Source organism: Chiloscyllium punctatum, chromosome 24 (genome assembly GCF_047496795.1).
Source record: "Chiloscyllium punctatum isolate Juve2018m chromosome 24, sChiPun1.3, whole genome shotgun sequence".
Lineage (NCBI taxonomy): Eukaryota > Metazoa > Chordata > Chondrichthyes > Orectolobiformes > Hemiscylliidae > Chiloscyllium > Chiloscyllium punctatum.
In genome coordinates, this window is record NC_092762.1 from 44,910,813 (window position 1) to 44,938,566 (window position 27,754).

Here is a 27,754-nt window from a genome sequence, read left to right on the forward strand (position 1 = left end):
TTTATTGGTCAGAGTATTGAGTACAGGAGTTGGGAGGTCATGTTGCAGCTGGACAGGACATTGGTTAGGCCACTGTTGGAATATTGCGTGCAATTCTGGTCTCCTTCCTATTGGAAAGATGTTGTGAAACTTGAAAGGGTTCAGAAAAGATTTACAAGGATGTTGCCAGGGTTGGAGGATTTGAGCTGTAGGGAGAGGCTGAACAGGCTGGGGCTGTTTTCTCTGGAGCGTCGGAGGCTGAGGGGTGACCTTATAGAGGTTTACAAAATTGAGGGGCATGGATAGGGTAAATAGGCAAAGGCTTTTCCCTGGGGTGGGGGGGGTCCAGAACTAGAGGGCATAGGTTTGGGTGAAGGGGAAAGATATAAAAGAGACCTCTGGGGCAACTTTTTCACGCAGAAGATGGTATGTGTATGGAATGAGCTGCCAGAGGAAGTGGTGGAGGCTGGTACAATTGCAACATTTAAGAGGCATCTGAATGGGTATATGAATAGGAAGGGTTTGGAGAGATATGGGCTGGGTGCTGGCAGGTGGGACTAGATTGGGTTGGGATATCTGGTCGGCATGGACGGGTTGGATCAAAGGGTCTGTTTGCATGCTGTAAATCTCTGACTGTATGTTAGTTCCTCGCTGCTTCCTCTCTCAATTGCTAACCTATCAGACTTCTTATCTGATGTACAGTGAGCAGATGTTTTCAGCATCTTTCATCCCCTTGCTTCTGACTTCATCCCTGTCCCTGAGAACCCTGTGTCTCAGGAGCAGACTGCTCGCAATGCTGGTGCCATCTTTGACCCTGAGATAAGCCTCTACTCAGTCACCCCTATAAGTGTCACCAGCTGTTACTCATCCAGTGCTCATGGTCTGACACACAAATGTCCCTTTCACTTATCACCCCTGTTCTCCCAACTGACGTTGGATCCGGTAAAACAGTGTCTTAATTTTAAACTTCCTATTTTTGTTTGAAAATCTCTCCAGAGTCTACCTACCTTCCTAGCTATGTTATCCCTTCCAGCCTTATAACCCTGAAATATACATATTCTCATCTAATTTTGGCCTGAGCATCTGTGATCCGAATTTTGCTATCATGGATGGCCATACTTTCGGCTGTCTAAGGAGGGAACTGCAGAGATTAAACCCCTCCAAATTTGAAACACACTGAAGAAACTCAGCAGATCTGGCAACATCTGTGGAAGAGAGAGTTAATGGTTCAAATCCAATACGACTCTTCTTCAGTCTTCTGTTTGGGTCAGGTTTCCAGCATCTGCAGCATTTTATCTTTTCTCTCCAAATCTTTACCTTTCCTTCTTTAAGGTATTCCTTAAACCCACTTTAACCAAGTTTTTGGCTGTTTGAACCACAAGACAATGTTAAGCTTATGTCATTTGCTTTGAACTGCCTTGGGAGGTTTTCTTATGGCAAAGGTACAATTTAGGACAGCACAGTGGCTCTGAGGCAACAGTACTAACCACTCAGTGCCAGGGACCAGGGTTCAATTCCAGCCTCTGGCAACTGTCTGTCTGTATGGAGTTTACACATTCTCCCTGTGTCAGAGGGGATTTCCTCTGGGTGCTCAGGTTTCCCCCACAATCCAAAGATGTGCAAGTTAGGTGCCTTAGTAAGGGGTAAATGTAGAATAATATGGTAGGGGAATGGGTCTGGGTGGGATACTCTTCAGAGGGTCGGTGTGGACTTGTTGGGCCAAATAGCCTGTTTCTACACTGTAAGGATACTAAACTTCTAAACCTAACATCGGCTGATGTTGAGATTTAAAAGAGGGTTTCATTAATCAAGGAGAAGCATCTGCAAGAGCAAGTGAAACCATCTTTTGAGTCCAGTCACTGGGCCGTGTCTGTATCCTAGCCAGATTAATGCATAACCTGGAAGGGTGCAGTGAAGTGAAGATGGAGAACGAGGACAGAAGGAAAGAATCAAAATTGGAAAAGGAAAATTAAAGAGTGCTGTGTTTTAAATTTCAAAAAACTACTTCTAATGTTTCTTATCGAGCCTGAAAATAGCACATTCTGTTGCGTTATTACTGATGCAGTTCCATCATGCCGCACAACAGCAGCAAATCAGGTTCAACCTTTGACCTTCAGCAGTCCTGCAGGGATCAAACTCCACTGGACCTCGTAGCCCTACCACATACTAGTACAGCACTAGCCTCCACTCAGAGCACAGTCTCACTTCCTGGTACACTCACTGAGTTTTGGTTTAATACATTCTGGTATTTAATTAAATTGTAATCTATCCATTTCACTTTGTTCACGGCTGTAACAAGCCCAAGGTTCTTTTGCATCTCGTAGTAGTTGAGAAGGGATATATGTTGCCCCTATTTCCCTCCTTCAACACAGAAGACAATCTGTGGACCCGGTTGCTTGCCATTCTTGATCAGCCTATTCCATTTCACCTTCAAATATGGCTTCTAACTGGATAAGTTCCAAGCATTGGAGCGTGAGCAGTGATGTTCCACTGGGTTCTGATTTGGGACCACCTCTAACTGTGTACATTCGTGATTTCAATATTGGCCAAAGGAAGTGACATTCAAAATATTACAAACCATACCAAAATGGGAAAGCATAATCTAATCACATGGAGGACTTGAGATATAGGAACAGGTTAATACTGGTGATGAAGAGAATAAACTCCAACCTGAATAGGTTGGTGAAAAAAAAAATCTCTTCACATGTTGCAACTGGCTCAAGTGAGTTGCTCTCTTGCATCGCTCCTGAATCAGGAAATCATGTCAAAGACTTGTTTGAAATCCAGGCAGTGATGGGGTGCTGCACTGTTGAAGGTGCTGCCTTCCACCTGCAACATTAAATTCACAGCCCCATCTGCCCTCTCGGATGAAGTAAAATCCATCCCACAATTCAAAGATGATTGGAGAATTCTTCCAATGTTCTGGATTTATCTTTCAGCCCTTGTCACTACAATAGATTATCTGATTATTGTTTAATTACTATTGTGCACATCAAACTTAGTTACTAACATAATAAAGGAGAAAAGTCCCCAAATGTCTGCAACATGATTTGCCATGTCATGAACCATAATGGAAATGCAAGATGTTTCTTTCTTCAGTTCTCTGTGACATGGGTGAAGATGAGATTCTGAAGAATTTCTTTGTGGTCCTTTTGACCTGACCTGGAGCCTCTCTAGATTGAATACATTTTGCTTGAAAATTGGTTCGGAGAAAAAAGTCAGAAATATAAGGGTTCAAGAATGCAGTCTTCCTTTTCATTGCAATTAGCAGTACTGCTGCTTGCCTAGTATTTTTGGCATATAACATTCTAGTCATTGGCGTTGGATTGGTGTGTGTACCAAGGCACAGTGAAAAGCAATACAGGCAGATCACAGGGTTAAGTAGCATAGTTAAGTAAATAATAGGTAAACAGCAGCAAAAACAAAAACATAGGTACAGGTGAATGCTAACAGTTTGTGAATCCATTCAGTATTCTAACAACAGTAGGGTGAAAATTGTTTCAAAACCAGCTGGTGCATGTGTTCAGGTTTCTGTACCTTCTCCCCGATGGTAGAGGTTTTGGAAAAACATTGCCAGGGTGGATATTGCTGTCAAGGCCAACATTTATTCCCTGTGCCTAATTTCCCTTGAGAATGTGTTGCAACCAGTGTGGTGAAGATACACCCACGGTGCCTCTTGGTAAGCTATTCCAACACTTTGCCCTGATGACAAAGAAGGAGAACAATACCTTTCCAAATCTTTTCAGAATGATGTGTGCTTGGAAGAGAACATGATGGGATTTAGTGCTCGTCTGCCCTTGTTCTTCTAGGTGATAGATGTCATGTCATGTGTTTGGAAGGTGCCATTGGTGGAGACTTGGTAAGATGCATCCTAAAGATGCCACACATTGCTGCTGTAGTGTACCAGTGGCGGATAAGTTGCCAATCAAATGGGTTGCTTTACCCCAGATGACACTGGGTTTCTTGAAAGTTGGTGGACAAACACATGAAACCAATAGAAAATGGCCCATTTCTGTGCCTCTTTAGGAAAGGCTTTGGGAGTTGGGAGGTGAATGACCAGCCTCTGACCTGCTCCTGTAGCCACAGTCTGTGTCTCCTCAGTCCAATTAAAATTCTGCTCATCGATGACCCACCCAATGTGTTAATGGTGGGGAATCCTTTAGTAATGTTAGTGTCAAGAAGAGGTGATTAGACCCATTCTGCTGTTGCATATGATCATTGTCTGTCACTTTTAGTAACATAAAGCTTACTTCCACTTAACCACCCAGCCACGAATGTTGCCCAGGTCTTGCAGCACGCAGGTATAGTCTGCTTAATTTTCTGTGGAATTGCGAATGAAACTGAACATTATGCAATCATCATCATTTATGGTGGTGAAAAGATAGCTGATGAAGTAGCTGAAGATGGTTGGACCTAGAACAATACCCTGAGGAAATCCTGCAACCATGTCCTGGGGCTGAAATGATTGTCACATGATCACATAGGAGCAGGGCATTGGTGAGCTGTTTATTTGTCCTCATAGCTCTTTGTGATTCAGTAATAAATTTAATATTCCTATGAAGTGCCTTGAATATTTTAGTATGTTAATGAGAATTTATAAATTCAACATTACTCCACTTGAAAGCACTTTTGGTGGTATCTTTAACCAACAGCAAAGTGACTGGAGTCAGCTGATGGTGTTGTATTTTGCCAGATTGGGTTTTTTTTTAAAGGGCAATACTGCGAGTTCTGCAGGTTATTTTTTCTCTTTGTTTTTCTTCACCCCTGCCTAACTGCAGTAGTGCTTGTATTTTGCCCAGCACCCATGATGTGTGTGTGCGGGTGTGAGACATTAGTGAAAGGCAACAAGTGTACAAATCTTTATTCATTTTCCACCATCAGGAAGAAAGGAAACACCATCAAAGTGCAATGCTGCGCGATCAAAAAAAAGTAAAGGGGAGAGCAGGGATAAAATCAAAATAGAGCTGGAGAGGAAAATAAAACAGTCACTCCCTGCGGTGCCCAGCTCTCCCTGAACAGCTCGAGGGAGTCGGTAGACACCGCGTGCTGCTTTTTCCAGGGACAGCCAGGCTCCGATTGGATTTATTCAGCTTTTTGAGATCACAGCACAGCTGGATACATTTCCACGTTGACGGTCAGATGTCATTATTGTAGCTTGACTGGAGTAGTGCAGGTAGTTCTGGAGTATGATTAGATTACCTACAATGTGGAAACAGGCCCTTTTGGCCTAACCAATCCACACCGACCCTCCGAAGAGTAACCCACCCAGACCCATTTCGGTCTGACTAAAAGACCTAACGCTATGGGCAATTTAGCATGGCCAGTTCACCTGGCTGGCACATCTTTGGACTGTGGGAGGAAACCCACGCAGACACGGGGAGAATGTGCAAACTCCACACGCAGTCATCTGAGGCTGGAATCGAACCTGGGACCCTGGTGCTGTGAGGCAGCAGTGCTAGCCACTGTGCCATCCTAGTATTTAGTCGGAGAGTTAGTATCTTTCTGGATAGCCTTTTGTGGTGTCTAGTGCGCTCAGCTGTTTCATGGTGTCCTGTGGAGTTAATCAAACTGGTGAAGGACTGGCATCTGTCTGAGCATTTCCTATATTACATTAGTTACTGAGCTTTAAAAGTCCTCAATTGGAGCCTTTGGGAGGAAGTTGAGATGAATCATCCATTTGGCATTTTCTGGCTAAAGCTGATTGTGAGGGCTTCAATCTTGTCTTTTGCACTGATGTTTACTCATAACTAAATTATTCAGGACAGTCAAAATCAGAAAGCAGATGCCAAAAATCCTTCAATTACAGCCTTTGAAGGGTTTTGTTTTACCAAATGTATGTTGCACTTCTTGTCTGTTCTTAAATTTGTCTTCACGTGAAGATCATGGTGTTGCTAGTTTGCTTGGAAATCCTACTTAGTCTGGGTAGTAAAGCAGTCCAAAAACAAACCACCAACCTGGTGAGTATTATCGAATCCCATTTCTCCCGTTTGTTCAGTGACAGTGAGTGGAACCTTCCAATCTTGTCTTTTGTCATAATTCTATACTACTACTCTATTTTCTAATCAGCCTGCCTGAAGATGTTATTGGCACCTCCTAGAGTAGTTGGAATTTAAACGTGGGCCTTCTGACTCAGGTAGGGACACTGCCACTACATCACAACAGCCCCTGCATACCCTTTCCCAGGACTGGAGTAAATGGTCTCATTAACAATATTGTATCAAACCTGCACACATATTGTATTCTGGCCTGGAGCCTTGCGATTACTCCTTTAATTAACGTATGATCAATTATTCTCTGAGCAGCAAATGTATTTGAAGGCTGCCCTGACTGAAGTGCCCCCAGTGATTCTGATCCAATCCATTAGCTTGGGCAGTGAAAAGTTGTCTTCCGATTTCTCTGCAGGCCTACGACTTTCGATGGTCTTCAGTTTATCTGTAGAATTACTCTGCTCATGTGAGGATTTCCCTGCTGGCTTGTCCCATCGCTCATTGCCTGCTTTTCAGATTTAAGGTTCAGCTGGGTGAGCATAGTCTAAGCTGCTTCAAGTCAGAGGCTCCACCACTGAACCAGTCCAAAGCTTGGAGATTCCATATTTCATCATAGGTTTCAGTGGGATGGAAATCGGCTGGTGTTGAAGTTAGGTCCTTCTTCTTTTTGAGCACCTTTTTCATTTAATTTGCACCCACCCCCCCCCCCTCCCCTCACCCCCAATTGGGATGGGGTGTGCACACCCAACAAGCACCTAAACTAGCTCCTCAGAATAAATATCTTCTCATCACGTTCAGTGAAGGCATTAAACACCTCTGGAGCAACAATTTGAACCCTGGCCCCCTGGCTCAGAATCAGCGACATTGCCACAAGATCTCCAGTTCCTCAGGATAGGGTTCTCCTCCAAAATATGTTCAACATCTTCATCTGTGTCCTTCCATCATGAGGTCAGAAATGAGGCGGCTTGCTGATGATTGTACAGTGCCTGGTAATTTGTGACTCTTCAGATGCAGAAACACTCTGAAACAGTCAAACCAGGACAGTGTTTGGGCTTAGGCTCAAAAGTGGCAAATAATCTTCATGCCATGTAAGTTCTAGGCAATGATCATCATTTCCAAAAAGAGAGAATCGAACCATCCACCTTTTAACATTTAGTAGCACTATTATTAAATTTCCCACTATCAACAATCTGGGGATTACCATTAACCAGAAACTGATTGGGCCAATTGTAACAATATTGACTATAAGGGTAGGTCATTTTTTTTAAAATTCAGAGTTGAGTTATATGCCTCTGATTCCACAAAGTCAAAAAGTCTAGTGCTGGAAAAGCAGAGCAGGTCCGGCAGCATTCAAGGAGCAAGAGAATCAACATTTCGGGCATAAGCCCTTCACCAGGGATGCTGCCTGAGAGATGCTGCCTAACCGGCTGTGCTTTTCCAGCACCACACCTTTTGACTCTGATCTCCAGCATCTGCAGTCCTCACTTTCTCCTAGCATCTGCAAGGCACAAGTGTGATGGAATGCACCTCCAACAACACTTGAAGCTTGACTCCATCCAGGACAAAACCAGCCACCTGGGAGAACATGAAGACTCCAGCTGCTGGAGATCACTCAAGTGTGGCGCTGGAAAAGCTCAGCAGGTCAGGCAGCATCCAAGGACCAGGATAATCGACATTTTGAGCATAAGCCCTTCATCAGGAAAACCAACCACCTGGTCTGACAACCTATCTACCACCATTAACATTCTCCTCTTCCGTCAGCAATTCTCAAAATTCAGTGCACCAACTGACCAATGTTCCTTGGACAGGTCCTTCCAAACTTGCCAATTTAATCATTGAAAAGGACCAAGGAAACAAAAATGTATGGAAACGCCACCAACTACAAGTTCCCCTCCCAGCCACCCACCGCCCTTCCAATTGTATTCACCATTCCTGTGATGTCACTGGGTCAAAGTTCTTGAACACTCTTCTTAACACCAGAGAGTATGTACACCAGAGGGATTACGACTGTTCACAATGTCTATCCATCAGTGCACTCTGCTCACAATAGTAAATGTGGCACAAACTGCACTTGCATAGCGAGGATTAATAGTCACCAAAGAACAAGTGGAAGTCTAAGCAATCAGTACTCACGAGTATTATACTTTCAAAGGAGTTTCTGGATTAAAAGATGTACTAATAGAAAAATTAATCTGGAAACATTGCACACGAGTATTGCTCAGTAACCGGCTTACATTGCTAGTTGTCCTATCATTACTGCAACACAGTTGAATAACGCAACGTCTTGTTCCTGCCTCCACCCACATTATACCCTAATAGGCACATTGTAGGGTGTATCCTAAGTTGTATGATGGTAAATACAGTGCTATGCTGCTGAACCGGTCATATGTTATCATATTAGAATCCTTACTCATACATCATACGCCCTGTAGTGTTGGTCCGCTGACGTTAGAAAACTCATTATTTTCTGCATCAAATTTTGATTTTTCTGGATTCTACTTTTCCCCTTTGTGCTTTAAGAATCAGAAATGCTCCTGACTCATTTATTTAAAACACCTGAATCACAAATATTAAAAAAAAACACTTTTGAAACCATATCATTTTATTGTTGAGTTTCTTCTGGAGCGATGCTGCCTTTGAATATTTTCCCCCTTACAGACATTTACAAATACGAAGAGTCCCTATGTTTCTCCACCTCAACACATACATTTGGGATTTTAGCAACAAAATTATATTGTACTATATTTTTTAAAAACTGCATTGAAATGTGCTAGAAACCCATCAGTGAGACGTACGACGTCTTGATAAATAAATGGAAACTGAAATTTTCATAGGGAGATCGAGAACCCTAACCCATTTGTGTTTTAGTTGGTGATCGCAAGTTGTTTGGTATTAAAATGCATTCCCTTTCGAGGAGTTTTGGAAAATCTTTCATTTTTTATCATCACATTATTGTCCCTTGCAGGGAATATTATGGTGAGATTGCAAAAAACAGCTGGTGTTCACCACAAAATATGAATAATAAGAGTGATTGCAAGATCTGTTAAAAACTTGCTGAAACTTCACAGCATAATTTGGAAGACCAGGGTTTGTAGAGCCTAGCTGAAAGGGAGCCAACATTCAAGTTATCACGTAAAATGGAAGCCTTCACTCCCTGTATAAATAGCCTGGGGTTTCAGGTGTCTCTTCTATGTGGACCTCCCTGCCGATCCCAATGTTCTTACTGCAAAACTGCCAATGCGCTCACACATACACTTTGCCCATCTTGGGATACACCCATACTGCTTTAAATTTAAAATTGTTATCTGTTAAACATGTTTGTGAAGTCACATTCCATTTTTGAGGGGGCTTTAATTCCTCGAATTTCAGCTTTTAAGGAGGCCATCGGGCCAGCTTTTTCTATGCCACCTCTACAAGATCTGTGTGGTGAGTCCATCTCCTTGGCGGCACAGTGGCTCAGTGGTGAGCGTTGTTGCCTCACAGCGCCAGGAACCCAGGTTCGATACCAGCTTTGAGTGATTGTGTCTGTGTGGAGTTTGCATGTTCTCTCCATATCTGCGTGGGTTTCCTCTGGGTGCTCTGGTTCAACAGTCCAAAGATGTGCAGGTTAGTTGGGTTGGCTGTACTAAGTTGTCCATAGTGTTTAGGGATGTGTAGGTTGGGTGCATTAGTCAGAGGTAAATGTGGAGTAATGGAATGGGTCAGTGCAGACTTGTTGGGCCAAAGGGCCTGTTTCCACACTGTAGGGATTCTATGATTAATCTACAGGCCTTGGAAATGTTTATTTGTCTTCAGTTGTTTTTTTTTAAAGTTCCCTTGTGAAAGCTACAATTGATTTAGCCTTTACCATCCTTTCAGGCAGTGCACCCTGAACAAAAAGGGATTTTCCTTGTGTTGTCTTTGCCAATCAGTATAAGTGCCTTCTGCTTAAAGGTTTTGCTTTCTCTGTCCAGATTACTTATGATATTAAATAATTCTCTCAACCTTCCTTTCTCTAAGGAGAATAACCTCCCTTCTGCAATCCTATACTCTTAGCTCACATCCCCCGTTCCCGGAGCCATACCCATACATCTTTTCTACATGCTCTTAAATACTTTCCTTCATAAAGTATGATATTCAGAGCTGGGCTGAATACTGAACATTTTAATATAACATCATCCTTCACTGGTCTGATCAATCCCATTTTCAAAACAAAATCGGGGAAAGTCAGTGGTTATCTGGATAGGTTCACAATTAAGTATTATAATCAAAAATGTAGACTTTACTGTGAAGGCCTTGCTTAAATACACAGGTTTCTGGGCCAGGAGCTAGACAAATAAATTGAACATTGCTTCTTTTTTAGATTAGATTCCCTACAATGTAGGAACAGGCCTTTCGGCCCAACCAGTCCACACCGACTCTCCGAAGAGCAACCCACCCAGACCCATTTCCCTCTCACTAATGCACCTGGCACTATGGGCAATTTAGCTAATTCACCTGACCTGCACATCTGTGGACTGTGCGAGGAAACCAGTGCACCCAGAGGAAACCCACGCAGACACTGGGAGAATATACAAATTCCACACAGACAGTCACCCGAGGCTGGAATCGAACCTGGGACCTGATGCTGTGAGGCAGCAGTGCTAACCACTGAACCACCATACTGTAGAAACCAAGAGGAGAGGCTGCTGCCCAGAGTCCAAACACCACAAGAGTTTAATAGAGTAAGAGTGCAGTGTAATAAATAGGATAGTGACTAGGCTAAACAGTACTTTGGTTTAGAACATTTCAAGATTCTATAATGAAGAGGTATGTTTGAATGACTGATCTAGAAGTTTTCTAAATTGAGGGTAGGATCTGGAGAAATGTTCCTTTTTCTAACCTGTGTCTTTTTTTTCTGCTGTTTAGACAGGACAAGTTAAAAGTTCATATGAGGAAACATACAGGAGAGAAGCCTTACTTGTGTATTGAGTGTGGAGCTGCATTTGCGCACAACTATGACCTGAAGAATCACATGCGTGCCCATACGGGCCTCCGCCCCTACCAGTGCGATTCCTGCTTCAAGACCTTCGTCCGTTCAGACCACCTGCACAGGCACCTTAAAAAAGAGGGCTGCAACGGCACCCCCTCCGCGAGGGGGCGCAAGCCGCGGGTGAGGGACACCAGCAGCCTTACGGCAGAGGGGTCAAATGATCCTGGCTGTGGAGAGGGCATTGGGGAGGAGGCTGTCAGCCTGAACATGGAGTTGGAAGAAAACAGCAACCAACAGCACTTTGAAGATCGACCGGAAGAAGATTGCTCTAAGATTTTGGAGAGTGAAGAGCTCCCTGAGAGGCTGAATGTAGATGAGGATTTGATTGAGGATAACAAAAGCCAATTGTGTGAAAGCTAAACCAAATCATGGTAACAGGGAGGTGGGCGGGATGGGCAGGGAGTAGGGGCACAAACCTTCTATTAGTAGTTCCTCATCCTTTTTAAACAAAAATGGGCAAGAAGGATTTTTTATTTACGTTAATTCAGAAATAGCTTGGTAGTAGAATGCTAGACCTCTTGTTTTACAGTTTAGGCAAAAGAAATCACTGCTAGAATCTTAAGTTGAAGTTGACCTATGCTACTGTCTTCAGGCCCTGGTAACTGATGGGTATTGATCCTTGGTACATGTTCAAATGCTTGCTGACCCTCAGTGCAAATGATGCTTATGGATAAATATGAGGGGCCAAGGTTCATGTAGGTACTTCCCTAATATCACCACAGGTTTCCAGTATGTATTGGCATTGGTCAGTTTCTAATTTTAATCAAACAGAAAGTAATGTTAAATTATGATTTTTATTTGAATTCATAGTTTGGTGTAACTAGCTTTTATTTTTAACATTCGAACTTTTGACTATACAGTACAACACAGGACATGAACAGCTGTAATGAGATTGACTCTAGTAAAACAAATTTCTAGGTGTTTTTAAAAGAATATTTAGCTTTTTTGTTTCCAAAGTCAGGTTCCAATTAATTTTCATTTTGAAAAAAATGTTGCTGTTTTGCAAACAGGTTTAAAATCTAAGAATTTAGTTGTTTTTAAAGGAACGTTTACTGAATGTACAGCGTCTGTGACAATAGTGAATTTGAAAGGATTCGGGACTGAGATGGTATAGAAAAGGCTTGCACCTTTTCAAGTTAGCAATAAAGTTGGAAGGCCTAGCACTTTTATACAGAGGGTTTCAGCTGTTTGCAGATCAGGACCCTATGTAAAAATGTTTACAAGTGAATCCCTAATCAGTCAAATATGGAGAAAGGGAAAGGGTGAGAAAACTACTAATTCTATTTTGTAACATAATAATTATATAGACCCTCTAAGCTCATTGCACTTATAGCCAAGAGCTCAACTTGGGCTAGGTCATACAAGGCCCTCACCCAGTGTTCATCAGTTTGGTCCATATAAGGTGGAGCGGGGGGAAAGAAAGTGAGATTGTAAAATTATTTCAAAAGGTAAGATTTTATTGAAATTCATGGCATGAATTGTAAATTAATTTTCTAGTAATCCACTCCAGACAACATTGTGGGATGTTGACAAGTCCAAGAGACTGAATGCATTGTTAAAAAGAGAAACCTTCATTCTAATTAATTGTGTGTTTAGCAGGCAACTGTGCCTTCTTTGTTCAGGTGAATTATTATTTGGTGGCACAATGCTCGGTCTGGTGTTCAATTCAAGTTACTGTCTTGGTTTTACCAAGATGTATTCAGACAAAAAGACGAAAGCTGGTGCCTATTATAGCTAATATTGGAGGTAACTTGGCTATGTGCTGTGTGGGCTTTCTTGATAGTGTGAATCCTTGACCTACTTTTTTAGTTGCTGCTTCACAGAGCTTACATGAAAAGTAGATCTTGAGCCTTTGAGATGTCTACAATAATTCCTTCAGTCCATGGCAAACACTTAACTACCATAGAGAATGCCTAAAGCAGACAAAATATTTATTTTCTGTAGAGTTTTATTAGAGCGTGGTGAATTTTTAGGAGGGAAGAATTCTAATGGCATTTTTAGAATGTAGCTGTACTTAAATTCTTGTCATGCAACAATAGATTTAGAGCTTATAATTAGCAAGGAAAGCTCCTAATTTCTCTTGACCATTGAATTGAATAGCCACCTACTCTATAAATAATCAGAGGTTTTTATTATTGGTTGACCAGAGTAGGTTGGCTGCAACATCCTCACCAGTTGGTCTTATTCCCTCCAAACTATTTCCAGATCCATATGGAGAACTGAAGCAACATTGGGTGTATTTTTTGGCTAACAAGTCCTAGTGTGGGTGTGTAAATAATATATATTTCACTTAAGATTTTATTTAATGGATTGACCTTACTTTTTGATAGTGAACTTGTGGGGCAAGATGTGTATGTCAGCACTGTGTGAAGAGGAGAGGGTGTGGAAGCTTAGAGGGGAAAGGATGTTAGACACCACTACAGGCAACATTTTACCACATTCCTTATTTTTGCACTAAAAAAAATCCTTTAACATGCAGGAACAAGCACTGTTAGATTTGGAATACACCTTCAGCGTATGTTTTTGGTTGGTGAATAGTCAACAAGTTCAGGATACCAACAGTCAAAACTCATTGATATATATTTGTGTTTGGAGTATTTCGTCATTCTCATACACACCCTCTTTAAAATACTATCTTAGGGAGTTGTATGAAAGTGTGTTTGAACAAGGTGTGTGTAATGCAGTGGGCGGGGAGTGTGATCTCTCTTTATTTAAATTTTCTTTTTAAGTATGATTTCTCTACAATAGAGGGAGCTGTTAAAATGCATGCTATATGTGGGGTTGTGATTTTTCTAGAGTGTTCGAATGAAGAGGCTCATCGTATATTTGTGTAGATTTGTTAACTTGTGTCCCAATGACAAATGTTATAAAGTGTTGTATGAATTCTGGATTAATGTTATACTTGGAATTCTCATGAAACACAGCATTGGTTAGACTGACTTTTCAGTTGTGGGAGGATATGAAAAAAAAATGGGCTATTTACTTGGACTTGCTGAGCAGTTAACCATTTTAGATCAATTTCAGAGCCTTTTCCTTGGCTATAATCTGCAACTCGGAAGTAAAAACAGTTCATTTTAGATGAGCAGAGTAGTTAGTCGATGGCCACAGACAGAGATATGGCAATCAGTTATGTATGTGTGTACTAATATATATTCTAAAATCTTTTCCTCCTGCACGCCCAGCCTCCTAATCTCCAATTCCTGCAAAGTTATGTCTAGTCACTGGATTAATGTAAATGACTTTCTTCACTTCCCTCTCTACGATGGTATCATGTGCCATTTTTTCTTGTTTTCACCAAGTTTTCCTACCATAATTGACCCTTTCACACACTTGATCTATTGAAACAGCGTAGTAAGACTTGAAATTGTGAGGATGTTTGGGTGGTTTTGTAGGTGAAGAAAGTTCATGTTGCATTTCAGATGTTGTTGCACCTAAATTAGTGAATAACTGATGATGACTGTTGCTCCAAAATCACAAGTTACTCACTATAATAAAGGCCAGTTTTCCCATCTTAATTCATCTACAGTAATCAGTTATATACATCCCTGTTTTGCCCAAATGCTGGATTTGGATTTGTTTTCTTAAATGAATCCAAATGTTTGCTCAAAAGCTCATTCCAGAGGATCATGGATTCCAAGTGTTTGAAGAGTATATTAGTCTTAAAGTTACTTTTCATCAGTTTAAAACTGTTTCTCTTGTCCTATTCATAGAATTTAAAATTCAAACTTAGTTTAGGAGTGGGGAAAATAATTGCTTTTAACAATTCTGTGACTGTAAAATTTTGCTTGATAATTCACAGGAATAAAGCTAATTTTTATAAGGAAAACATTTATTTTCAGAGTATATATCTCTTCCTGCTCTCTTCCCCTCCTCAAATGTACATCCTAAATCAATTCACCAGTGGTCACTCTGTATAATGCAATGGGATACAATTATCAACTACTTAATTTCTTGTGTCTTGCATCTATCACTTTGATTACTCCTGCCCACCATCATTCTATTCACTTGCAGGAAGAACAGCTTTCTTTGTGCCCAACCAGTTTGAAGCATTCTCATAGCAGGGTGAATGGAGAATGACCCCCAGCTGAGAATTGTTGGGAATCTATCCAGTGGTGACTAGAAGCCTCAGGTGGCTCCGTTCAGCATAGGATTGCCAACTTTGGTCAGATGTATTTTTTTTAAGGGTTTCATCTCATGACCTTCAACCTCCACACTTAGTTAAACAGCTCTATATTGCATAGTCAGGGACACCTTTCATTTATATACCACCTTTACCATAGTAAAACTTCACTCCTTCAAATCTTGGCATAATTTAATGGGGAGACACCTTCTAATATCACAAAAAACATTATTGAAGCACTAACTTAAGAAGTAATCTCAAGGAAGAGAGAAGGTACAGATATTTTCCAAGTTTTTTTATAATTCCTAAACATGTTTAAAGAAAATTAATTTCTTATTAATTCACCAAGATTACTTTTCAGTAGTGCCCAGTACCTAAATCTCAGTGAATTCTGAACAATCTCAGTGAGTTAGTAACCCTAATTCTTCATCAGTATCTAGATATAGGGCTCGCTGAGCAGAACTGGGATCATGAGTCTTTAATCCTTTAGGGGTAATGAACAGTTATTTGAAATGCCCTCCCATGTTTTAACATTCAAGTTTGTCTTATTCAGTCAAGTGTAATCTGTATTGAATCCATCTCAGTTTGACAGTACTTCTATTCGTGTAAATAAATCCCAACTGTAAAGAAAATTTTATAAAATCATAATACAAAATGGTTGTTACATTTTAGTTTTGCTAATAAATGTCATGCCTTACAACTTGTATTAATTCTAAAATTGTGAAGTGGCAAAATGCTTTCTGTACATTAGGATTTTTAAACTCCTTTTTAGTATCCCTGCTGCCCTCCTCCGAGATGCATGCTGGTCTCAGGCTTTTAACTGAAGAGTAAATGCTGTGATGTTTTTAGATTTCCTGTGTGTGGAAACAGGCCCTTTGGCCCAACCAGTCCACACTGACCATCTGAAGAGTAACCCACCCAGACGCATTTCCCTCTGACTAATGCACCTAACACTATGGGTAATTTAGCATGGCCAATTCACCTGGCCTGCACATCTTTGGACTGTGGGAGGAAACCTGAGTACCTGGAAGAAACCCGCACAGACACAGGGAGATGTGCAAATTCCACACAGACAGTCGCCCAAGGCTGGAATCGAACCCGAGACCCTGGTGCTGTGAGGCAGCAGTGTTAACCACTGAGCCACCGTACAGCTCTGGAATTGGCTCCTCTCTGGCCCAAATTGTACTGGACCAGTTTAATTTAGTTCCTTATGAGCAAGGATACAGCACAAAACTTGCTTGAATCTAATCCGATAGCTTATTAGAAAGATGAATCAGTTATTGTCAGACCTGCACCAGGGAAATGAACACTGGAGGAAGTGACACTGTTCCACTGATATTGTAGGGAAATGGGCAAAATTGGGTTGGATATTTAATTAGGATTATCCATTAGAATATTAAACTACAAAACTACAAAAATCCCAACAAATTGTAAGAATTGATGAGGGCCCGAATTAAAAAACACTTTTTCTGTAGGTGTATGATTTGAAGTTTTGAATTTAATCTAACTTAGCAACCCTGATTAGAGCAAGACTTTTTAAAAAATATTGCTTTGATAATTTGCAGGCAGGGAATCAGTGACCGTGAGTAGGTGTGTAAGGGTTTCTGATAGACACTGGCTGGATCTTTTGCTGTAGTTGTATTTCAGCTGACACGACTGCATGAATATGCTGGGCTTCTCATTTTAGCTAACATTTCAATGTTTAGACTGTGCGGGAAGCTACGTTCATAAACATTTCAAAACAATGTGGAATTTATCCAATAATATTCTTGAGTAGAAGGCTTCCACACCACCAAGCACTTTTAAAGCTTTTTTTTTGACACATTTGAGTACCACCTAATTAATATCAAATGAGGTGTAGAGAGACACCACCCTCCAGGCATCTCTCTGTTCCTCTCCAAAATTGGGTTGGGCTCTGACTTCACAGCTACATTGCAACTTTAAAATCAAGTTGTTTGTAAATACACCCTCGTAACACATTCTATGACTACTACAGGCTCAGTTAGATATGATTTCTGGGAACTAGGAGAAAGTGACGACTGCAGATGCTGGAGAGTCAGAGTCAAAAAGTGGGTGTTGGAAAAGCACAGCAGGTCAGGCAGCATTCGAGAAGCACGAGGGTCGAAGTTTCAGGCATAAGCCCTCCATCAGGAAATGTCAACTCTCCTGCTCCTCAGATGCTGCCTGACCTGTGCTTTTTCTCCAGTGCCACACTTTTCAACCATAATTTCTGGGAAGGTGATTTATGAACTCCATTAGCTGGAGATTGTACTTGCTGTGAACAACGATTCGGAAAGCTATTTCAATTGAGCAATTTTTAGTTATTTGACTATGACTTAACCACTGGGTGGATTAATGAATGGTGTCCTGCAGGTGGGCCTGCCTTTGCCCATTCCAGGATGCTAGCTTATAGTAATGGGGATAGTTAAATAAGGCCTAAAATGGTTAAAATTAAACAAATTAGGATGAAGAGTAGAAAGTAAGACTGTGCAAGCTGTTTCCAAATGCGTTAATCTAGTGTCTCCAAAGTATATGATAGAAAAATTGCAGAGTGAAATTCCTTCTGCCAGTGGTTTGGTTGTTTGTAAAATTGTCAACCAGAGAAATTTCATCTTCTTTGAAATGAGATTATTTTAATCACAGAATAGCATTTTGTCAAATTTATCTCCTTAATTCTGAATACCTACTTAATCTGTATTTTCACCCAGTTAATCAATGATAGTTATGCACCTTAGCTCTTTTATATAAATGTGGCTAATGGTCACTATATAAAAATCCAATCATAGCCCAAAGTAACCTCCTCCTACAGTACCTGCACTACATACTGGCTCACTCAAATTACTTTCCCCTCCATCCAGGAATGATTACTCAGCCTGTGTCATTACAGATTTTGAGATCGCAAGGGTTACTGTCACCTTAAATAGTTTTTATGCCAAACATTGGGACAAATGTTTCTAAACTACCTATAATTCTTCTTGGTAGTAGTTGAATGAAAAGTCCGTTTATGCATTTTATGAAAATGAAATTGCAATAGACCATTGTACTTGATGTGGAGAAAAGTCACAAGGCTGATCCCATGTATAAAACTGTGGTGCGTGATAAGAAAAACCTGGTCCTAAAGTCCAAAGTCACCTTTGTGAGTATCTCCCTGACATGTATAAAAAATAAATAATTGTTCCAGGAAAATAGTGTCAACATTTAAAATTGGTGAAAAGTAAGTTTAGGATGTATTGCAAAGAAGCTCTTAACTTTTCAAGTGACAAACGTTTTGGAATGCAGGTAACATTGTGATAAAATTGTTGAGGATCTTTAAAGCGCAGTTGAATTGCTGTAGAGAGATGGGCTGAATGGTCTTTATAACTCTCCCAACTCGCTCTTGTTTTAAAGTTCTTAGTTTATCCTATGGGAAAACAAGGATTGTTACTGTTATCATACAGTCCTGCAAACAAAATTTGGATTCAGAAACCTTCCTGTTGTGTTTCATGAGTTTCCGTTCTTTATTCCAAATGAAATGGCACATTGGCACAAGAGCCTAGAAGTGGAGAGGCATCTCATGTTTAATTCATTGTTAAAGCACAGAGGGAACATTCCATACTTTGTGTGTGCATAGATTCTTGAGCCAGGGAGGGAAAGAGACAGAGAGAATAAATAAAAATGCACTTTGGGCTATTGGTAAATTTTATCATTGTAAATAAAACCACTAAATCAATCAGCATAGTCCAAAATACTTAGTTTTTATACTGAAAAAAAATCCAAAGAAATTGAGTACTGTTATGCATATATTGTACACTTTGAATTTTTCTGCCCATTTTTAATTATTTTCCAGTTTTAGTTTATTTTCGTATCTTTCATTTGAGTGCACTGTTGCACAAACCTCTGAATCTTGCAACAACAGAAGAAATTCCAACAGATATGATTTAAAATATGATAAATACACACACGTACACAATAAGGGGCATGTGAAGATTAAAGGATTTTAAACTACACAACTGGCAGCTTGGGAATGTTTTGGGACTTATATTTATAATAATGTGCTTTGGAATACAAGCAGGGCTTTGGGAATCTGTGGGAACATTTTCTGCCAGTTCTTGAAGTTCATAACATCCTTGAATCATTCTGAGACATGCAATTCTTAATTAAATGTAATATATTTTTGATTTGTAGTATTTTTAAATAGAAATAGTTCAATGATATATAGGTAATGTTATTTATATTTTTTCATTAATATGGTGCTTGATCCTTTTTAAAATCCTGACTGCATTACATTTGTCTTGTATTTTCTGTCCTCTGTCCTCCCTCTGTGCAATTTGTCACTTTCCAAACTCTGATTATATAAGAGGCACCTGCAAGTTCTTCTGGTTTAAGAATATTCATGTAAAATCACCCATTCCTGCCCAATAATTTAACAGATGCCCATTGGAAAACACCTTTATCTTTTATGCTCTGTGTTGGTATTAGTGGACAAATACTGAACATGCTGATGTTCCCTACCATTCTCATTTACTTTGAGTTGATATTTTTGTTAAGTTACAGTAAGAGCATTTTGTATCCATCATCAACAGTCTCTCGGCTATATCACTAATTTCTTTTTTCACTGATCTTGCTACTTGCTTCCCTGGTTGATAATATTTGATTTTAAATGTCCCTCTTATTCAATCATTATGCCGGTAAAATATATTACAATGAACTTTAAAATTTGAAATTAAATAGCCAAATAGCTGTTCAACATGCTAGTGGGTTTCTAGCAACAGTACCTGTCCTTTCTGTTGGGTTTCTCCAATCTCCTTGGACCTCAAGAACTGGAAAAGAAGCCAAGTTTGGTAGATACCAAAGCCTTGTACAGTATTTGCTTGCTGTGGCTGAATGATGTAATGCCTTACTGTTATCATTGTGTAATAACATGTTGTACTGAACAGTCAATTCTGCTATAATGCGGTAGTTCCGTTCTCGTGCAACACCATGTTATAAGAAAATCGCATAATAGCAGCACCATTTAAACTAATGGGGCCGGAATTGCGTTATTATCAATACATGCTTTAAAAGTTCGTGCTTTAGAAACAGTGACCCTAATTTGTCAACCGCGTTTAGCAAATTCGTGTTAACGAAACACGTGTTATAGCAGAACGACCTGTAATGGATGATGGGTATTTTCTCAGGTTCTAGCATAGGGTGGGATCCATGGTTTGAAATTTGCTCGAAAATTAACACCCTCTCCTTCTGTTCACCTCCTGAGGTCTTCCTCCCCCCGCTTCCCACCCCCCCACCCCCTCCAAAAAAAATCCTGTTTTAGAGAAACTGTCTGCAATTATATTTATTTTATTAATTTGGTTACTCCAATTACCAAACTTGCATCTCATCTTTTTTCAAAAGTGATTTTATAAAAAATATAATTTTATCATAGACCCTCGAGATATTCTTTGGGTAATATGTAAAGTGTTTTTTTATTTAAATACTTTTTAAAAATTTTCTCAATTTAGTATGGAAAATAAAAGCGGTATTCTGTATATTATGATAATATGAGTATGAACTTTTATCTATGAACGATTGAGCTTAGGGTGTTACTACAGGCCATTCTCATTGTCTCAGGAGCAAATCATTTGAAACTTTTCCAATCCCAGTCACAAGAATCACTTGCCTATGGATGCTGGGCTGGATTAAGTTCAAAAGAGAGCAGGGCGTCCTGATGACTTTTATTTCTTCTGGGTGATGGCTTTTTAAAAGAACTTGCCACAAAATGGCAGATGCATCCCACTTTCCCCAGGGTAATTAGAAAATGAACATTTAACTGGAGACCTGCTGAATCCTTTTACACTTTATTTGGTCACAGTGGCAGTCTATATAGGCTGGGATAATGCCAACCATTTAACATACAAATTTGTATGTAAACTGCAGGGAGCTGTGAATTGTCAGTTTACTTCCATCCATGATATAGGAATTCCTTATTCCGAACCAGGTTCAGCACACTTCTGTCCAGAGAAGCAGTTCCCTGTTTTTGATCCCTCCTGCCTCAGTGGGAATTGATGGATAATAGCTGTGTCCCATGGCACCATGTGGATGATACAGTGGCATGTGGGAATGAAAGAAAAAGTTTGCAACCTGCCAGTGCAAAACAATGCCACATTAGTTTATTATCAAGTGTTTCTATGCTGAATATGAAGGTCAAATTAACAGTGAAATATGTGGGACTTCAGTTTGTCTGGCTTATGCAACCCAATGCAAATCTCTAGTTTCTTCCTAACATTAAAAATGAGAAACAAAATACTGGTTGACAGGCTGGTAACACCAACTGAAACAGACAGACTGTGCAGAATTGTGGCTAACTGATGATATCTAATCTAAACTGGATTTTAAAATTGAATTTTGGGTCTATAGCTAGAAAAGTTTGATTGGGCATGAGGCCAGTTAACAGTTATTATATTCACATGTTCTGGAGAACACTGAAGAAAAGATCAAGCTGAGGGCTAACATCAATCTATTTATGTAGAAATGTAAACATACAGCTTTTGACTGTTTTTTGGATTGTTTCTTTATTTTTCTATTCTCCAAATCTTTCAGTTTTCCCTTCCCTTCACTTGTCTTCTGAAGGCTGAATTATGCAAACACTGGGCATTCTTTAGTGCCCACTTGCGACTATTTTACCCCAGAAGCTTACAGATAATGTTGACAGACTATAAATTATAATAAAGGATGCTCCTGTCCTCACCTAATATTGCTATAACGTTTAATATATGCATACACTCAGCTTGGCTCCCTGATTGTGCTCCTTTCTTTACACAGCTGTTAAATGCTAAGGCCAAACCTAATCATTGTATTGGTTGAGGTAAGTGAACAAGAAGATTTAGAATTGAACTGGGATATTCAGGATCTTTTACAGTTTGAATTTCGGCATAGTTTGAGGCTCTGAATCTAATCAATTTGATAGGCGAAAAGGTACAACAAAACATGCAGTTCAAGTTTGCTTTGGCATACGCTTAGCCATTTAATTTTTTTCTCTATTACTGCTACCTGCCCTCTCCCTCTACAATGTACACCTTGGCCTTTATGAAAAATTATATCTTGCTGAATTACCCAAGTATGGATTAACAGTGAGCATTTGTGAGATTTTTTTTTCTTACACCTTCTGCACATGTACATTTTTCAGCAGTGGGTATTAAGTGTGAGGGCCTGGCCAGTTTAGTCTGCCAATCCCAAGAGTACTGATGCAATTGCATCTTTCTCCAGCCATCACCACCCCCACCAAACCTTATACCCTTTCCCTATATCCGCTAATTAAATAAGGATTGGGCAGATTAGTGTTGAGGATGAGATTAATCTTGGGACATTTCATTTCTGCATCGTTACAAGCAATATTTTTGTAGTTGGTAGAAGTAAAGTAATTGAGGCTTTGGTGAAAGCAGTAAGCACCTTTTTTATACTTTATCCTTTTACTTCTTACTGGATAACAGAAGTATATGTTTTTTACTTAATTCCTTCCTAAAGCTTTTAATTCCTACTAAATAAAGTCACTTTTACTGAGATTGAGAACATTCTGCACTTCCCATGGTTCTAATGGTTTCTTATCACTTTAGGCTGAGCCAGCTGTGTGAGCTGGTTTAGTGTAACGGTAGGTAATTGAATTTCTGCAGACGACATCAAAGACTCGTCATGATCACCGAGCAGATTTCAAACCCATTTTTAAATGTAAAAATTTGTTTTCACTCCTCTTCAGGGTTAGTTTTGCAAAGCAATCGAAGCTGTATGTTACTTTTTGAAGACTGTACTGTAACTTGTTAAATGAATTTTTTTTGCACTAATAGATGAATTTTGAGTTTCCCCAAGATGTGTTTGTGTGACTTATTTTTGAAAAACATGTTCTTTGCCCTAGTTCAGGAGCATTTTCCATATTTTGCTGATTTAATGCCTAAGTGGTGTAGATTTAATGCCTGGGGAGGCAGTGGTGTAGTAATAATGTCACTAGGTTAGTACGTTAGGTTCCCTTCTTGGGATTCTTACGCGCTTGATGAAACTACAATATGCCAACTTCTATGAACAGCCACAATTTATTTCAGCAAGTACCAGCTTTTGGAGGATCACTTAACACTCCTCGCAGTGCTTACGGAGCGTGTCGAGCGAGGCTCCCTGAACAAGGGAACTATCCTCCCTTTATACAGGGTTTTACATCACAGTCAGTCAAGTACATAAGACACAACCCCCTGCCACTCCCCCATAGTCATATGCCACCCAAAAAGTGATTATTTCCAGAAACAGTGTATGATTAGATTATTCCTTAAACTGCAGAATTTACAGTGTGGTTAGATTGTCGCATCCTGCCTGCAAGACAGAAAAACACATCCCCTGGGACATCCAGTTTCTTACATGTCAGCAGAACAAATTAACCTTTTAACATCTCAAATATGTAGAACCCCATGCTAACATTCTGGGTATGTAGGCACAAATCGCATAATGAAATTTGAGTTTAATAAAAATCCAGAATTAAAATTTAGCAACCAGGTAACAACTGTCAATTGTGGAAACCCATCTGGTTCACAAATGTGCTTTCAGGGAAAAACTTATGCTATCCATACCTGGTCTGGCTTGCATGTGACTCCAGATTCCAATAACGTGGTTGATTCTTAACTACCCGCTAACCAAATGGGATGGACAATAAACGTTGGCCCCGATGGTAAGATCCACTTCCCTTGAACACAAAAAGAAAATGAAATTCCTGTAGTAGATTAATCTTAAATGTTCCTGATATTATCTATTTGGTTATATTTATAATTTAATTATAATAAATGTCCATTCACCTAGAATTTACCATGAAATCAAAGGGACCAGCAAATGCCCATCAATTGGTGGGGTACTGTGCTAACTACAGCTAATCCCAAATATGCATGTTAGGATAAGGATTCCAAATTTTGCTTATTGTGTCTGCAGGGTCAAACTATTACCTCTTACCTTTGATATGAAGGAACAATATATCTTAATTGGATTGTAGACATTGTGGGAATTCTGTCCAGTCAGTACTTTGAAAAGGTGGGCACCCTAATCAATGGGATGTGCATATCCCTAAAGTCCACCATTGACAAAGTTTGCAAGCAAATCCAGTAACTTTTTCCACATTGCCTTTATAATCTATTCCCCTCTTTCTTTGCAAATTGACTTGGGGCTAGTTCCTCCAAGGCTCCTCACTTCTTCATTTTATGGAAGTGAGGTGAGAAGGGACAGAAAGGTTCTGTGGATACAAGCATACTGCCTTAGTGAAGTGCAGGAGTCTTTACAAAATAAAAAGCCTGAATCACATCAGTCACTAAGATGCTATTCTCATGCAGCAAGCTGACTGTTCACTAATCCTCCAGTTGCACAGTTTGCTTTGACAATAAAGAAACATGCATTACCTATTTAAATGAATGAGGTGCATCTTTGTTGTTTAGCTGTAGGACTGGATATAATGGAAACAAGGGCTGTTGAAAGCGCCTCTGCTTCCCCTCCAGAAGGAAAGTCCATGGCAAGCTGACCAACTGGAAAAAAACTCAATCCAGCAGCCAAGAGGTGATTGGCCAACAGCTTGCAGTGCTATCAGTGTCACAGACTCTGTAGTGGGTACTGCTGACATTACAGATGATACAAAGACTACAATGAAGACCGCGCTGGATCCTGCAGTGAGGCAGGTACAGGGCACTGGGTGGGGAGGGTTTGGAAAGTCTTTAGGGAGGACTGTTTGAGGGGAGGTGTGCATTAGTCACAGAGCAGGTAGATGGAATGGAAGGGGTGAGTACTATGTTCAGGGAGGGACTGGATGTGCAAAGGGCAACTTCTGAAGATAGTAGCTATCGTCCTATTCTGCTGTTTTATTAGCTTCAGCTTTGAAAAAAAAAGCTTGTCAACTCTCACCCAGCAGCTGATGATGACTATAACAAGGTTTTAAAATCCACTAACCCTTGATTATTTATTTAATATGGTGGGACGGCTGATGATGCTGAGGCCACTTACTCTCCCTGTTATGGATGTCAGCTCAGTGTAGTTGCCTTATTATGTGCCTACTTGCTAAAAACATGCCTGATGGGCACATAATATTCAGACCAATTTTATTGCAGGTTTCTCTCATGTTGGTTGGGAGGGTTAAAATTAGCTTGGCAAAGGAATAGAAATCTGAACTAAAGAGAAAATCAAAATCTTAATTGGAAGACAGGAAATGAGTAAGCAAATTATGAAAGCAAAAGAAACTTCTCAAAATTTGCTAAGCAAGAAAAAAGCTAGAAACCAAAACCAAAGTTGTTCAATTATTTACGTATTAGTGTAAACAACAGAAGAGCTAAGGGCACAAGTTTACTCCTGGAACTATGATAGATTTATTACTGAAATTACTTAAAGATGCTCATGGTCACAAAGGCTTCTGATGGTATGCAAACAATGTGAAGGCCTCAAGAATGTTTAAAGAAACAATCACAAAGTGTGAGGAGTGATGATAAGGGTTAGGAAAGATTTATAAGGATGTTGTCAGGGTTGGAGGGTTTGAGCTATAGGGAGAGGCTGAATAGGCTGGGCCTGTTTTCCCTGGAGCATTGGAGGCTGAGGGGTGATCTGATAGAGGTTTATAAAATCATGAGGGACATGAATAGGATAAATAGACAAGGTCTTTTCCCTGGGGTCAGGGAGTCCAGAACTAGAGGGCATAGGTTTAGGTTGAGAGGGGAAAGATATAAAAGGGACCTAAGGGGCAACTTTTTCACACAGAGAATGGTGCATGTATAAAATGAGCTGCCAGAGGAAGTGGTGGAGGCTGGTACAATTGCAGTATTTAAAAGGCACCTGGATGGGTATACGCATACAAAGGGTTTAAAGGAATATGGGCCAAGTGCTGGCAAATGGGACTAGATTAGGTTAGGATAACTGGTCAGCATGGACGGGTTGGATCAAAAGGTCTATTTCCGTGCTGTATATCTCTGACTCTGTATGTGAGAATGATCATCAAATTAAAGCTCGGTAGGTTGAACTGGGTAACAAAATAGAGAAATTCACGGTACTTGCATAATTGTCGAGAGTGTGGTGCTGGAAAAGCGCAGCAAGGCAGGCAGGATCCAAGGAGCAGAAGAATCGATGTTTTGGGAAGTGCTCATGCCCAAAACGTCAATTCTTCTGCTCCTCAGATACTGCCTGACCTGCTGTGCTTTTCCAGCACCATACTCTCGACTTTGATCTCCAGCATCTGCAGTCCTCACTTTCTCTCATATTATCATAATAGTATAGTATTCTAAACAGCCAGAAGCATATAAACAGCAAATTTGTAGCAGATATTTGAGAAGTGCAAAAGTAATAGGAACATAATAATGGATAAATTTCAGCTACCCTAATATTTATAGCGATGAAATTAGTGTGAAAGGCACTGAGCATAAAATTCTTCCAAATCTATTCAGAAGACTTTCCTTTTTCAGTTAGCAGCAAACATCTAGCTCAGTGGTTAGAACTGTTGCCACACGGCACCAAGGACCTGGGTTCGATTCCAGCTTCATGCAACTGTCTGTGTGGAGTTGGCACATTCTCCCCATGTCCACGTGGGTTTCCTCTGGGGGTGTTCTGGTTTTCATCCACTGTCCAAAGATGTGCAGGTTAAGTGGATTGGTCATGTGAAATTGCCCATAGTGCCCAGGGATGTGCAGGCTAGGTGGATTAGCTATAGAAAATGAAGGGTTACAGGGATAGGATGGGTCTAGGTGGGAAGCTCTTTGGAAGGTTGGTATAGACTCAATGGGCCCAAAGGCTTGCTTCCGCATTTTAGGGATTCTATTCTCCTGAAGGAGAAATGACAGTTATAAATTTGTTGTTTGGGAATGAAGTTGGATAGGTGGAAGAGGTATTACTGGGAGAGTTTTTTAGTCATAGTGGTTATGACTTGATTAAATATAGCATGTTATTTTCTTAAAAATCTGAAGAAGCTTTAAATTGAGAGGTGTCAATTCAACTAACTTGAGATGTACTTTGCGCAAAGGTGGAGTGGATATAACCACTCACAGGTAAATCTGTGCCTCAGTAGTGTGACATAATCATTAAAGAGGTAAAGAGGGTTTAGAATGGATAGATTTTCAGAGACCAGAAGATTAGATTTGAAAATGCCAGATACCCAGCCATCTCCAGCCTGGATGTCAAAAACCATACTGAACTGAACAAGGCAAAAGAAGAAAAAATCATGTCCGATGCCTCGAGGTTGGTAACAGCCGAAAGCCTAAGTTAGAAAAAAAAATGTGGTGACAATAAGTAGGAAGTGACAAAAGCAAATGAAACAGCATGAAAGAATGATTGGCAATTAAAATTAAGAAAAATCCAATTATGTTTTATAATGTGTAATGGAAAAAGGATAACTAGGGAACTATTAGTCCAATGAAGAGACAACAAAGAGAACATTTGTGTGGAGGTAGGTGACACAGCTGTGGTTCTTTAATAGATATATTTTTGGTTATTTACAGAATGTGGGCATCACTGGCTAGGTCAGTATTTATTATCCTTCTTGAAGGCGTTTGAGAATGTGGTGGTGAGTCAGCCTTTACAAAGGGAGAGACTGCCCATACGTTGTAATTAAGGAGGAAGAGTGTGAAGAATAAGTGTATTGGATCATATGAAACAGTGAGAAAGGAAATATTAAGGGTTAAAGAAGCTCTAAAATTGAATAACATTGCCAGA

General features: G+C 40.1%; 1 protein-coding gene across 2 annotated transcripts in view; it reads left to right on the forward strand.

The window, feature by feature from the left end:
- Positions 1-22,914, forward strand: part of LOC140494515 (zinc finger and BTB domain-containing protein 7A-like) — a 180,247-nt gene extending 157,333 nt beyond the window's left edge. For both annotated transcript variants that reach the window (XM_072593778.1, XM_072593777.1), the window contains exon 3: positions 10,854-22,914. In XM_072593778.1, coding sequence (XP_072449879.1) covers positions 10,854-11,337 — 484 coding nt within the window. In that variant the 3' untranslated portion in view covers positions 11,338-22,914. The remainder of the gene's footprint in view (positions 1-10,853) is intronic.
- The last annotated feature ends 4,840 nt before the right edge of the window (positions 22,915-27,754 follow it).